The 14,909-nt window shown below is 40.5% G+C and overlaps 1 protein-coding gene across 1 annotated transcript in view; it reads right to left on the reverse strand.

Moving 5' to 3' along the window:
- Positions 1 to 1,366: 1,366 nt before the first annotated feature.
- Positions 1,367 to 14,909, reverse strand: part of LOC146891563 (uncharacterized) — a 61,046-nt gene continuing 47,503 nt past the window's right edge. Inside the window, exon 3 of the mRNA XM_085676949.2 lies at positions 1,367 to 3,914. Coding sequence (XP_085533075.2) covers positions 3,855 to 3,914 — 60 coding nt within the window. The 3' untranslated portion in view covers positions 1,367 to 3,854. The remainder of the gene's footprint in view (positions 3,915 to 14,909) is intronic.

A 14,909-nucleotide genomic window follows, 5' to 3' on the forward strand; every position in this document is an offset into this window, starting at 1 on the left:
CCCAGACGATCCACAGAGCTACACAAAGCAAGGCCAAAGGGGAAGAGGTCCTGCTAAGCCCCGCCCTAGGCGAGAAGGACACCCTCCATTCTGGTGAGCTAAATGCATGAACAGGGAGTTGTCACTTCTCGGGAAGATCTCACCAGCTTTACAGTCCCTAATGGAGTAGACAGCTGTGTGAAACACAGCAACGTAGCATAATGTCTGTAGACACTGATTTGCCTGTAGGGGTTTTTAAAAATAAGCCTCTCGTCTGATGTGCTGGGACTGTGAGGTCTCTAGGAGGCCAGGGGCCTGGCAGTGTATTTGCCTGCTACTTGTGCCATCCATTGGCTAACTTCAAAGGAAGCTCCTTATCCACTAATGCTCACTGGAAGGGAAAAAGAGAAATGATCTTTTAATCAGCCCAGTAATACAGGCTATTACAAGGTCACTGGGGTGCCACCCGGTGCAATCTTTTTAGCTCTTTTGAACTCAGAATGGCTGGCCTGGAAAGAGCCATGTGGAATAGCGTCTGTATGGAGGATGTACCTTGATCCCTGATGTTCTGTTTTCCTTTTTCTTACAGCTCTGACTAGACCATCCCAAGATAACAGACGCTTGGGTTCTGGTTTGATTTTGTGGTGGGATTTTGGTTAGATTCGCGACTCCGACCGATCCATGAGCAATCTCTTCCTGGTTAATGCCCAGTTTCTAAGTTTTGATGTGAAACATAGGTGATATTCACATCTGAATATAAAAGGTGAGAAAGGCAGAAGCCCTGGGAAGACCTGGGTGGAGCAGTTATATAAAATCATGATGATTTAACATGACCTCAAGGCTTAACAGGCAGCGTAAGCCCTTACAACATTCAAATGGGTTTCCAAGTGGTAAGGATTCCAAGGAGACATCTGATATCTGTGGTAATGACTAAGAATTATTAATTTTATGGTAGTTTCTATTATATATATCCCAGGGTTTCTGTTAAAATTCCTTAGACTGTGCGATTGTTGGAAATCTACTGTTCTGTGCTGAGGGCTGAAGTCTGATACTAAAATGCTGAGATCAGGGTGGTGTGTATGAACTGTGTTTTCTCTAGTGATTTTAGAGGAGAATTCTTCCCGGATTTCTACCTTATGGTGTTCTGCAGAACTTTGGGTTATTGATCACTGTTTTCACAAGACACTGTTTTTTCTGTGTGTCTTCACATCTTCCTTTCGTGTGTTCCTGACTCTTGTTGCAATTTTCTCTTTTTATAAAGATAGCAATATTATTTTCAAACCCACCCGAAGGGATCACATTTTAATTTGACTACCTCTGTATTGACATTCTTACAATGACATCATATTAAGGCTAGGATGCCAATTTATTTTATAAGGTACACGGTTCCAAACTATAGGTTATACTACAAGGGGTTGGCACTGTCAACTTTTTAACTTGCGTTGTCCAATCAGAAAGACAGGCTATGGTTGTCAAGTTCAGTAAGCAAAAACAGAGACCTAGTTATGCTGGTATTTCAAATAAATATGACTTCATATAGGGTGAGATGTTTCTTTTTTTAAAAAAATGCATTGTTTCTATAAAGTGCTAAATTGACCAGCTGAGCTGTATCTTCTCAGATACACATGCTTCCCTTTCCCTCCTAGTTTCTAGTTACTGCTTCTTCCCATTACAGCAGAGGCCATGGCCGTCCTGCCAAGAATCCTGATCTCAGAGGTGTGTGCCTTGGCAAACAGAAGCCAACGAACGATTGGTGTTTTATTTGATTGAGGCGTTTACCATCTCCAAGACTCAGTTTCTTCATGAGTTAAAAGAGACATGAATATATCTTTCCCACTCTCTTAAATTATTGCTGTAATGGTCAAACAACATTAGTGAAAACCAAGTGTCCCTACACGGCCAGAGTGTCAAAGTAAAAGTTGTCGTGTATATAATGGCAAGTTCGAGAGTTTGCAGTTCCACTTTATTCCTAGGTCTGTCAACAAGACAGTCCCACGGCTCAGCAGACGGCCTCCAGCCATTACCAATCCCTGACCTGCAGTAATTAGTAGTCTTCGAGAGCCATGACCATGGATGCAGTGCTTCACATTAAAAGTACTGAAGAATGGACAGAAGACATTTTAGCTTTAAAAGTGAGCCTCCGAGTTGATGACTGGAACATTTTGCTCTCAGATCTCTGCCTTGAAATACAAAAGCAAATGTTTTCCATCAACAAATTTAATACATCTCTCTTTCTGGATGTGGAAGTCTGTACCAATAGGTGAGAAATCACTTTTTAAATTCAGAAAATATCCCATCTCACACACACACACAAAATATTAATGAAGAAAGATAGGAGACCCTGAAATGCTGAGTATTGACATCACAGATTTTCACTAACAACATGCAACCAATTCTGGAGAAAATTTTCAAATAAGAACTGGAATAATTACCTATACTTGCTAAATAAACACGCAGTGTGGTACAATCAAAATGAAAATCTGTCACTTCTATCCTGACTCTTAGGACTCACAATTAAGAAAGCTTGGCAGCTGTTCTAAATCCACACACCTAAGGAGGAAAATTACATGCTTTTTCCAGTAAGGAGACTATGATTTGTGTTTTAAATTCTGTCTCTAAGGGATTTCTTACCAGAAGGTGATAGATTTTCCTACATTTATTTGAATCGGAGTGTTCTTGTTAGAATTTACAAAATGTACCGTGAATATAACAGTATGTTCTAGGAGATGGCTATAAGCCTATGTAGCACTCTAAGGGGTTTACCATTTCATTGTCTTCAAATAATTATCATAAGTACATACCTACTTACTGGGTGAGTTATCAAACATCTTTGTTTCTCTTGGATATTTAAGTGAGCTACTGTTAGCTGTTGCAAAAATGCTCATTTTGCAAGTAATGTGTACTTCCTGTAAAGCTATTGCATACTATTAGTGATGGACATAATCAGTACCTCCATTAGTAGGCCACACAAAAGAAAATTTCCATAAAATTCATTGTCAAAGATAACAGTGTTCAAATATTTATGTTAGCTAGAAAAGCTAATGTTTCTTCTTCTAATGAAAACTCTAGTTATAATTAAAATTTCTCTTCTTAATCTTCATATGTTTAATTTAAAACATAGCCTGGAGGTATTTTTAGTAGAAAGCAATCTTATAATAACCGGTGATGCTTTCATTTTTCCCAAAGTACCCATCGCCGGAGAGAAGAACGCTGAGGGGAACAGTAATCAATCAGTCTTGCTGAAATCACTTAGAAGTTGGAGAGTAGGGCCTATTCACCTCTGTTTTCCCACACAGGCCCCCAAGAGAGAGAAGGTCTAGAGGGATGAGGGGGCATCTGCCAAGAGGACCCATAATCAAACACTTCCAGTGAAAGGCTTGACAAATAGTTTCTGTCAGAAGCTTGTTTTATAAGCACTTCTTTCTTAACTGTTGGTGAAAAGATGCTGTAGATGACCTTATCAACCAAAGTCATCAGAAATCACCAGGTTTGGTGGCTTAGGGATGTTTTTCTTCTGTAGAATGCCTTTCCGTCCTTTATCTATTCGAAGTTTGCAAATTATTAGCCCATGCCTTGGAACCATACTGTGGCTGAGCTTTAGGACTAAGAAGACAAGTCCCCAATAATGATTACATCTCATCCTTAAACATTAGTCGCTGGTGATCTTTTCATCTTGCCACACTCACCCTTTTAATTATTTCCTGCCATGGTAACAACCAAGTAAGCAAACCTTATACAGCATTTTCATATCAGTTACCAAGAACCTCTTCTTTCCAGTCCAGAGAGAGCGCAAAGAGCAGGGGCCCACGAAGAGCAGACATCCAAGCCTGGCCCTCCATCCGGATGCTGTCACACCTGGCTATGCATCATCAGCGTCACGTCAAAGTTGCCTCCGACTTCTCTGTTCTGTGGATGTGTAGGTAACTGAGAGGGCCCTGTTTCAGGAATGAAATATCTTAATAAAGTCCACACACTAACTTGCCCAGCTAGTTTGCTTCAGAAGCCAAATCAAAATTGTCTTCCAGGGACTCTCATTTCATAATAACCCTTCATTGAAAAGTGCCCAGATTTCTGTAGGCCAAGCGTTCTTGTGTCTGCTGGGAGCAACTGCCATGATGCATGACAATATGCATGTCCCTGCCCTCACAGAGCCTACAACCAATGAAGGGAGATGATTGCAGCATGCACTTCTTTTATAAAGGAAACAGGGTACCACTGAGCAGGTGGGCATCATTACCAATTCGGGGGGTGTTTATGAAGCATCTACCGTGTGCCATTTACCGTGCCATTGCTTTGGAAGTAGCATCATGCTGAATTTTTGCTCAGATCTATGCAGTCACCAGTGAGAAAAGTGAGATACCCAAAGGTAAGCTGGTTTATCCAACTCACAAAGAAAGACAAGGACCAAATTCAGCGGGAATGTGGTTCAAGTTTCCCCAGGTAGAATTTCACCCGGGCCAGCTAGAACCTTCTCAAAGGAAACAGTGAAATATCCCTTGCTACTAAAATACACAGACTCATTCATTAAAGCAGAAAGAGACAGGTTAGTGATTTGAATGAAATGAAATAAATGTATTACGCCCACTAAGTAACTCACAAAACTAAGTTCCATGACACTTTAAATGTGTCCAGGGCCCAGGATTATTATAATGGTCCGATTAACTGAAAAGCTGAAGAAAGGAATGTGGCTACTGGGTTCATTTCTGCGCATGTTTATTTCAGGAGAAAATATCAATCACCAATGGAAATCACCGAACGGTATCACTATGACTACAGATGACCCAGAGGACCAAAAAGATGAATCTGACGTGTGTTTCTACTTAAGAAATGCCTAAGCATCAACTCTATTAAAATGTCGCTTTGAAAGCTGGTACAGAAGCGAGTTTGAAAGGACACATGGAGTAACACGTTCCCCCATTTCCTTCAAGATCTTCTTGAGTTTCATTTTGTACAATCATTTTTATTTTTCAACTCCCATCTGGGCCATTAAAAAAAAAAAACCACCCTCCTAGTCCCATTAGCTTTAGTGCTTTCATAGCAAACAAGAACATTTATTCTTCAATTTAGTGGCCTAAATATTTTCCTGTGCACTCGTTAGAAATCTAAAATATTAGTGGCAATTGAGAAATAAAGATGGCAAACATGTTTGGGTAATAAATAGTAAAAAATGTGTTTTGTTTTGCAGTTTCAAAGAGGCAATTACACTGCTTTTGAAAACGAATGTAGCAGATTTTTAAACCGTGCCATTTCTATTTTGGCCTTCAACTGAAACTCCCTCGGTGGCAGCCAGTGTACACAAAGTGCTATCGAAATCACTCTCAAGCAATATACAGAGAACATTTATCCCATTTCCAATGGCAGATATCGGCAAACCAGAGCCAGCAAAAATGAAAATAGCAGAACTCTAATATATTTTTAGCAAAATGTACATTTCTTAAGTATCCAAGCATGTCCTTCGCCATGTGTGCTGTACCCCAAATTTGACATTTCTCTCATTTATCTCTATAGTATGGTGCTCTTATCTCTATAGTAATGGTGCTTAATGTTCATGAACATTTAAAATCTTCGTCATCCCATAGCTTGATAGAACACTGACAAATCAGTGTCCCAGCTATAAAAAAATATCTGATACTCTCTGTAAGCACTTTATATCTAAAGAAGGTTTTAACCTCAGAAATGCTATTCACTGTATTTCCTTTTATCCACTTTACTCTGAGTAGCTTTTACTTCCGCCCAAGGAGTTGTAATTTTGCATGTATTTTTTTCTAAAATTTTTATTTTAAGGTATTTTAAAAATATATATGATCTCAGAAGTTTTTAAAGGAGGATTCAGATTGATTTTTGAAGTCGTCAACCAAGTATACAGATTTTTTTTCCAAACCAACCCCTATCAAATACAGTTTTGTGAACCTATAGTGTGAATTTTTAAAATAATACCTATGGGCCACCAGCTTTCTCTTTTCCAACCAGGGGGTAAAAGATCTCTCAGAAAAATAGGTTCTCCTGCTATGTCAAGAGCGGGTAAACACAAAGGGGAGAGTCCAAGTGAAATGAAAAACTGAGTGAGTTTACTAAAAGACCACAACACAAGGATCAAACTGTTGTCACAGCGAGAGAAAGATTTAAAAACAAAGCAAAACCAAACAAATGGGAAGACAACTCAGAAAAATAAGCACCCCTGAGCAGTCCGTGCTGGGTTCTCAGGCAGCTTGTAATTTGTTCAGGTGTTTTCAGATTTTAGCTCAATCAGAACACGGTGGACGCTAGAAGAGAGAAGGAACCGAAACACAGAAAAGGGATGTGAGAACTGAAGGGAAACACCACCAAGTAGAAGCGACAAGACACGAGGGAGTGAACCCAGACTCAAGTGGGGCATGGGAATGCAGCTGAGGATGGGGAATGATTGAAAAAAAGTAAAGCCGAGGAATTTGACCTTGAGGAAATGGAGGGAGATGTGAAGCTGGCCTGCAAGTGTCCTTTAGTGTCCTTGGGTAATTCAACAAAGTCATTGTCTGCCTTTTCCCAGCTGGCAGGCTCTACTCTCTGCGGCATGAAACAGACCTAGAAACCCGGTAGAAATCCTCCTTCCCATCTCTCTGCCACACTAAACCCTGGCACCTCCATTTCTTGCCTTGAAAAGAGTTGAAGTCAACCCGTAAATGTGCTCCATTTGCAGGAAGGTGAAAGGAGAAACAAATACAAGACTCAAAATTGAAAGTTGAGGTTTTAGTCTCAACTCTAAAATCTGGCTTCCCTATAGGTACATGGCACCCCTCTCTGCTTTGTCATTGAGTCACATCGGTGCGGAACGGTCTATCCTTGAGGTTCATTTGGGCCCTGATGTGATGCACTCGGCTAGGCTGGGAGCAGGTGTCTTTCTAACACAGGAAAGCTATTGCTAGTGATTTATTCATAATAGGATTCCAGGTTTCAAATCCGTATCAGTGTTGTGGGAACTCTGAAGATGTAAACTCATGCCTGGGGTGTGGATATTATTCACCCGAGGCAGGTGGTAGGGTGTTCCCAAACAAGGACACACAGGCCAGCCGGGGTCACTTCTCAGTGACTGCATCACCACAGCAGAGGACATGACCAGAACAGCATGCTCCTACAGCTACAGCAGAGTCATCTGTCTTACATGAGCCTAAAGCCTGTTAGCTGGAGCCGAATTACACATTGGAAGCTGCTGGGAGAAAACAATGGGGAAGACCTCCCGTGATAGTATCTTGCCACTAGAGAAAGCTTTAGTAAGCCAGATGTTCAAGTCAGAGAAAGCATCCCTTCCTTTGAGCTTCAAGGCAAAGGTGCTCCTGTCTCCCGGCACCCTGCTGGGGACTCCCATGAGGCAGCTGTTGTTTCCCCATTGCTCTGAGGTAACATCCATTGTTCATGGTCTTTTCTACAGTTGTGAGTAAAAATAAATGCAAATTTTCTATCATTCATCATAGAAACTGGGGTATATACAGAAAATATCAAAAGCATAGACCTCAAATATAACCCAAACAGCCTAATTACTTCAGCTCCCCCCCTTTCTTTTTATGAGTTTCCACTTCATAGTCATGGGTGGAATTTTCCTATCTATGAGCTTCCTGTGACTAGACATTTCTGACATGTATTCGAAAAAGGAATTGAAAATTGCCCCCGACCGGTGCTCATCGGTTAAGAGTCTGAGTGTAAATCAATACAGCCAACAGCATCCCTGGGCTTTCTAAATACAGCCTAGAAACAGACTTCCAGGCAGAGTCTCAGCTCCTTTTATCACTCATGCTCTCCTCATCCTTTGGGCCCCTGGACCACTGTCAATATCCCAGAGCATCCCCTGCATCCCCTGTAACTTTAGCAGTTTCAAACCAAAGTCAATTCTGTTGTAAATAAGAAAGTAGAATGACTATTCTTGGGACACTTTTGTGATTGCTGGGTAAATTACCCTATAAAAATACCCTACCCTCAAAATCAACCCAATGACTTAGCAGAAACCCCTTCTAGTATTTCCACATCACTGAGGCAGGCAGACCCTTTCCAGTTTTTTTTTTTTTTTTTTTTTTGCCTCACACCCCCACTTGGTCATCTGATGACAGGCTCATCTTTCTCCCTGAGACTCACGCAGCAGACACTTCATTTGGAGTATTAAATATGTTCCCAGAATGCCACTTTCCTGTGTACTGATGTCGTCTCCTCAGGAAGCACAGGAAGCTAGAGGAAGTAGCGAGGTCCCACACAACTTTCCAATGATATGCATTGCAAATATATCCCATTCGCATAAGGTCAAAACATTAGGAAAAGGAGAGGACCACGAGACCCAGAGTGAACCTCCAAATCTATCTGATATCCTACAATCAACAGTTATACAATATAATCTGGGCCTGTCAGGCAGGGGAAAAGTCATTAAGATGACTTTGGATCTCTAAGCCTCTTTCTATATAGATGCCAGGCAACACGGGCAATGAGGAATGAGTGACCATGCTCCCTAGAGCAGGGGTTCATGACCTTCCTAATGCGGTGACCCTTTAATATATTTCCTCGTGTAGTGGTAAACCTCAGCACAAAATTATTTTTATTGCTACTTCGTAACTGTAACTTTGCTACTGCTATGAATTATAATGTAAACAGCTGTTTCCCAGTGGTCTTAGGCGACCCCTGTGAAAGGGTCTCTCAACTCCCAGAGGGGTTGATTAATATGGTGGTTTCTTATATTGTTTTTCTGAGGAAGTATACGTAATAGTGATAAATAAATATATTAGTTTACGTACACAGAGATTTTTTTTTCAGTCCATAAACATGTTTAACAATAATGTGCAAAAAATGTAAGTATGACCGTTGGAAACCTCCAGCTCAGGGGCCGTATTCCAGACCCCACCCTCAGCAAGCCAAGCAGCAGGTCCCTGGAGCTGCCTTTCCAGACCCCACCCCTAAGAAAGTCTGCCATCTGCAGCACTTCCCTAGGATGCCCCCGACCATGCCTACATTAAGATATGTCCACCCTCCAACCTGCCTTGTGGTTTTCTCTTGTGGGTGTCTTTCCATCCCTTGGGGCCACCCAGGGATGCTATGCTCAGATTAGACCTGAATTTATTAATTCTTAATTCAGCTCAGTTTTATTGGCTGCATATACGGAGATGCTTGTTACCGAGGTACAGAAACCTATCAATGACTACAAATCTCTTTCTTAAGATTTTTTTCTTCTTCTTTTTTTTTTAATGTGTATGTGTGAGTGCCTGCATTTATGTCTGTGCGTTGTGCATGCAAGTGCCCGTGAAGGCCAGAATTGAGTTCAAATTCCCTGGAACTGGAACTACAAGCAGTTAGTTGTGGGCTGCCTGATTTGGTGATGTGAACCGAACCCAGGCCATCCGCAAGAGCAACAAGCGCTCTTAACCACTGAGCCCTGTCTTCTTAATTTTGACCACCTGTGGATGCATAGTCTAGACCACCCACATCTTGAACTTACTTTCTCTGGGGTAGTAATTCTCCAGTGTGACCCCCCTGACTCTATTATCTTAGGGTTTATGCCCTATGTGTTTCCCTACCTTGTTTTATCACAACTGGTCACACAGTTGATGCGATCAAGAAAGTAAAACGTGATGTTGTTACTTCTATGGACAAGCCATTAACAACCTGGTGACTTCTGCCTCATGCCCTTTCTTTCGAACTGTATACTCTGGGCAATAGTTACTCAATATTATGTGACTACTAAGACTTACTTATGAGTAGATTCTTGTGTGAAGAGAAGAAATTGAGGAATTCCATCAATGACCACTTGAATATGGTTGTAAGCTAGGTCACTAGCCCAGTCAAGCCTTGAGTGGTTGCAGTCTTAGACAGAATTTCAGTGACTATTTTGCTAATGACCTTGAACCATAATCACCCAACAGAGGTGCCAAGGAAAGCCTGGTTTGTAAAACCTATACAATAACAACAGGTATTGCCTTCAGCCAGCAAGTTTTGGGGAAATTGATTATGCAGTAGCAGATAAACCAATATGTTTTCTTTTCTGGTCTTAAATGTCTCAAGGTTGATATTTATTTCTATAAACTAAAATAGTATAAAGTAAATTGTTGTGTATTCTAAAATTACCAATTCAGAAATTTCTTAATTTCCTAACCAACTCAAATAATATTTAAGATCTTAGTCTAATAAGGCATGCTGAAAAGAGCCTCCCATTCCTGTTAACTGTAGCATCAGCTCTCAGGCTGTTTTAAGCAATGAGACACTCACATGCACATGTACACACCAAATATATGTACAAATATAATGTTTATGAATCTTACCAAGTTGCCAAGCAGAAGGTTTTATCAAAATAGAAGATAGGGGCCGATTTTTAAATTTATTATCTCTTCAAGAAATGAAAATGAAACCCCTTTAAGAATCTCTCGGTGCTCTGCTGTGGAGAGGAAGAACTTAGCATCCCCTTTCCATGGACTGTTGGCACCTGCAATAATGTGTCTGAATAATTTTTCAGTATCACTGTTCTCTTTATCCAAGAGGCAAACACTGAGCATGACACATTCATTGTCATGTCTCTCTGGTAAATCCTCAGTGCCGTTAAGTAAACTGACACCCAAGAAGGGCTTTGTGGTTAAAAAGAAGTCTGCGCCTGTATTTTGCAATGTTTTGCTAACAAGCTGGCAATGCCAGGTTCCCATTGCTTGAAGATATCCCTCTTGAGAAGCACAGCCCTGGGCCTCTAACTATTAATCCTATGATTTGTATTTCAGCATGAAATCTCCTACTCCACAAACCAAATTTGCCACATCTACAGTCAGAGCAGTTGGTATCCAGGGTGCAATGATGGGAACTCACTCAGGGAGGTTTTCTGTGTGTTCCTGTGATTCTAGGCTGTTTACTAAAAAGGAAATTTGGGGGTAAATGAATTATTACTGATGAACTTCCTTGTTAGGACCTTCTGAAATAATTCTGTAATGGAAATAGGTGGTTATCTCATTAACAAGAAGAGAAGAAATAAAATTGCATCCTGTTTCTTTCATTTGTTAACTGAATGTACCACTAACCACAAGTTTGTGAGGTAAAGTCTACACTAATTAGCTTGATTTAGCCATTCCACAATTCTTATATTTCATAAATTTATCCCATGTATTATGCTTGAGATGCTTATTTGCCGTTTAGAAAAATGTAAGAAGAAAAAAATACCAAAGAGTCATAATTAGTTGTGCAACTTGTGAAATACACACTTCTTTATTTACAGTTTTCCTTTTGCCAGATGAGCTGGTCAACAATGGAGGGAAGCAATAAATCTCAGCTAATACATCAGCACCTAAAACAAGGAGGGAGATGTTTAACACGCTCTAATGACTTCCATATGCACTACCAGAATCCACTGTGGCCAAATAAAGAAAAAAAAGCACTGCATATTCCCATCAGCATTCTCTTAAGTTCTCTAACTCAGGCAGTGGCCACTAATGGCTTTCTCCACCAACCTTCATTACTTAAAGCTTAGACTATTTCTAAGGGAGACTATAGCTGTATAGTAAGGATTTGTACAGTGTTTTCCCTATGTCTTTATTCAGTTTTGCTTCTACTTTGTGGTTATAGAGAAACTTAGTTGGTTATTGGGTCTTTTTTTTTTTTTCATGGCCTTTGCTTACACTTATTTATTTTGTCTGCTTGTGTGGGGCATGCACACGACACAGTGATGTTTGGAGATAGAAGGACAACCTGTGGGACATTGAGGATCAGACTTGTCTTCAGGTTTGGTAGCCAGTTGAAACATTTCAGCTGCTGCCTTGTTCAACCTTCCATAATTTGATTCTCAGAGAGTTAGCCACCACTGAATTCTCACTAATCCAAACTCAAGGCCCAGCAGATTTAATTGTCTAGAAGTTGTATACTCAGGGTGACAATTTAACCTTAGGTACACACATTTTTTGTTGGGAGCTGTGAAGACCCCAGATTCTGAATTTCTAGTAAACAACTTGTAATGCTTGCAGCTGCTCTTAGCCCGAGATCCTCAGGAGTTCCTAATGGCAGGGGAGTGGTTTCTGGTGGGTTTGGCTGGGACGTGGCTATCAGTTAAGAATCTCTATATAAGCGGCTCTGGTACACAATAAGGGAGGCATTCCTGTTTCAATATTAACCCGTGTCTCTCTCTGTGTGTCCTTGTGCGTTTCAATCTCCAGCCCCTTGCCCGGTTCACGAACTGTATGGTGGCGCATAGAGCACAGACAGGCGTGGTGCACTACAATTTTTAATGATGAGAATCCAGCTCTGGAATGTGCTCGGACACCATGTGAACACGAAAAGAGGCTGATAGAACTTTCCAGTCGAATCATGCATGTTAGTAAGAACATTCTATGCTTTATCCTATACGTGTGCATACTTTTATCTATGCCTCTGAGTAGAAGCAGATAATCATACACCATCTTGTTTGCTTGTATGTTTGCTTGCTTGTTTGCTTACCAAGAAAAGATTTCTCACTCTATAACACAGACTTGATACAAGTTCTCTATGTAGACCAAGCTGGTCTCAAGTTAAATTCTCCTATCCCAGATTTTAAAATCCCGAAATTAGTGCCATGACATCTGCTCTCCAAAAGTAGCATCAGAGCATCTTAAATGCGACTTGTGCCTTCTAAAGAACATAAAACACTATTTCATTTTATTTTAATTGCAATCATGTGTTATTTAACAGTGGATATAATAGACATGCCCAGTAACATGCATCCTTAGGCATTTTGTTGTAAAACTGGCATGTGAATACTTAAAATTAGATGATAGGCCCTCCTATGTGCACACCTTGGCTATACTAATGCCATTATAGTATGTGCAACCTAGTTTCTTTTCTATTGCTGTGATAAGACACCATAACCAACACAACATATAAAGGACATATAAACATAACATGGCTTATGCCTTTAAAAAGTTAGAGTTCGTGATGGAAGGGTGAAGCCATGGTGACAGACAGAAGGAGCAGCTGCTGAGAGCTCACATCTCACAAGCATGAGGCAGAGAGCCCACTGGGTAGTGGGTGGGTCTTTTGAAACCTCAAAGACTGACCAAAGTGCCATACCTCTTCCAGAAAGGCCACACCTCCTAATTCTTCCCAAGCAACTCCACTAACTAGAGACTAAGAATTCAAACATGAGTATATGGGACCCTTCTTCAAACTACCACAAATTCATTATCAGCTGAGACACTATAGAGCATGTGACTGTCGTTTAAAGCTGACTGCCTTGTAGGATTGTACACATTGAATCTCATGAATTAATAGATTTGGCCTTTTGACCCACAGGAGCTTCAGAGCTATAAATGCTGTCCCAGGAGGGCTAAATGATGCATGATTATATCTTACAATCTCTTATTGAAGCCTATAAGCTATGTCGGTGTCTCAATATCCACATAAACTGGGAAATTGGTTTAAGTAGTTGCCAATATTGGTATTTTTCTATTGCTACTGAATAAGGCATTCCTATGTGTGACCTGGAACGTACCTCTGAGGTTCTACAGAGAGATTGAGAGTTACAAAAATCTGACCAGTGATGAACCAGGGGTATATTCATAGATGCTTGCTCTGGAAGGTGGCTCCTCTCCAGTATATTTCCCTGGTAACTATGATTTTACTGATTTCACTTCCCTCCCTGTTTGTAAAATTCCTGCTCCACATATGTTAGCCCTTCATTGTGAAAAAAGTGCAATGACTTTTAGCCAAAGGATGTCTCCTTCTCACAACCACTAGGAAATCCTGTAGCACTTCAAAATCTTTCTGTTATATTTCTTCAAAGGGACACCAAAAAGTAAGCTTGAAATTTATGACAATGGGGATTTTTGTTTGTGTATTTATGTGTTTTTGAGTGCTCCCAGCAGAAAGACTCTCATTGTAAAAAGTCGTGATGTATGTCCTCTTATTTCCAGGGTCTTGTCTTGTGTAGAATTGAATATTTTAAATGGTGCCCATGGGACTCTTTGCTATCAGTAAGGACACATAGATGTTCAACACTTCAATAGTTATGTGAGGGCCCAAATTTACTAATTAGCCATTAGCAGATTACATTCGCTTTATGAGAGAACTTCTTGCTTTTGAAGGGTCTGTATTTATTCCCTTCAAAAGTAGCACATATACAAGGTAAATGTCTTATTCAGTGTTCTATTGCTGTGAAGAGACACTGTGACCATAGCAACTTTTATAAGGGAAACAATTTGATAGTGGCTGGCTTAAATTTCAGAGGCTAAGTCCATGATCATCACAGTGAGAAGCGTGGTGGCACATGTAATTGAAATTTTCTTTGGACTGCCAACCAACTCCCAAATAAAGACATGTAAACATTATTAATTATGAATGCTTTTTTGTAGGTTTGTTCCACTAGCTCTTTTAACTCAGTTTTACCTGTTTCTACTCATCTACATTTTGCTTCTGGGATTTCTACCTTTCTTTCATTCTAGATGTCCTACTTTCCTGCTTCTTCCATGTCTGTCTGTCTGGCCTATCATCTCTCTAATATCTCCTTTTCTTTCTTTCACCAAACCTGAATTCTTCCCCCTACTTATTCTCCCTGCCTGGAGGTTTCATCTATACTTCCTCTCTCACTATTGGCCCCGTTTAGCTTTTTATTAGACCAATCAGGAGCCTTAGGCATGCAAGGTAAGACAGCAACACATCTTTATATAGGTAACCAAATATTCTAAAACATAAACAAATGTAACACATCTTTGTATACATATTCTGTAGCTGGTAAGCAGGCAGATACGATGCAGGAAAGGTAGCTGGGAGTTTTACATCTGTATTGCCAGTCAACAGGAAGGAGAATGAACCACTAGCCTGACTTGAGCTTTGAAATCTCAAATCCACCACCCCACACTGACACAGTCCCTCTAGCAAGGCCATAACTACTCTAACAAGGCCATATATCCTAATTCTTTCAAATAATTCCATTCCCTTTGAGCCTAAGGGGCCATTTCATTCAAACCACCATAGTGCAT

Source organism: Myodes glareolus, chromosome 15 (assembly GCF_982192425.1).
Source record: "Myodes glareolus chromosome 15, mMyoGla1.1, whole genome shotgun sequence".
In the NCBI taxonomy this organism is placed as follows: Eukaryota; Metazoa; Chordata; class Mammalia; order Rodentia; family Cricetidae; genus Myodes; species Myodes glareolus.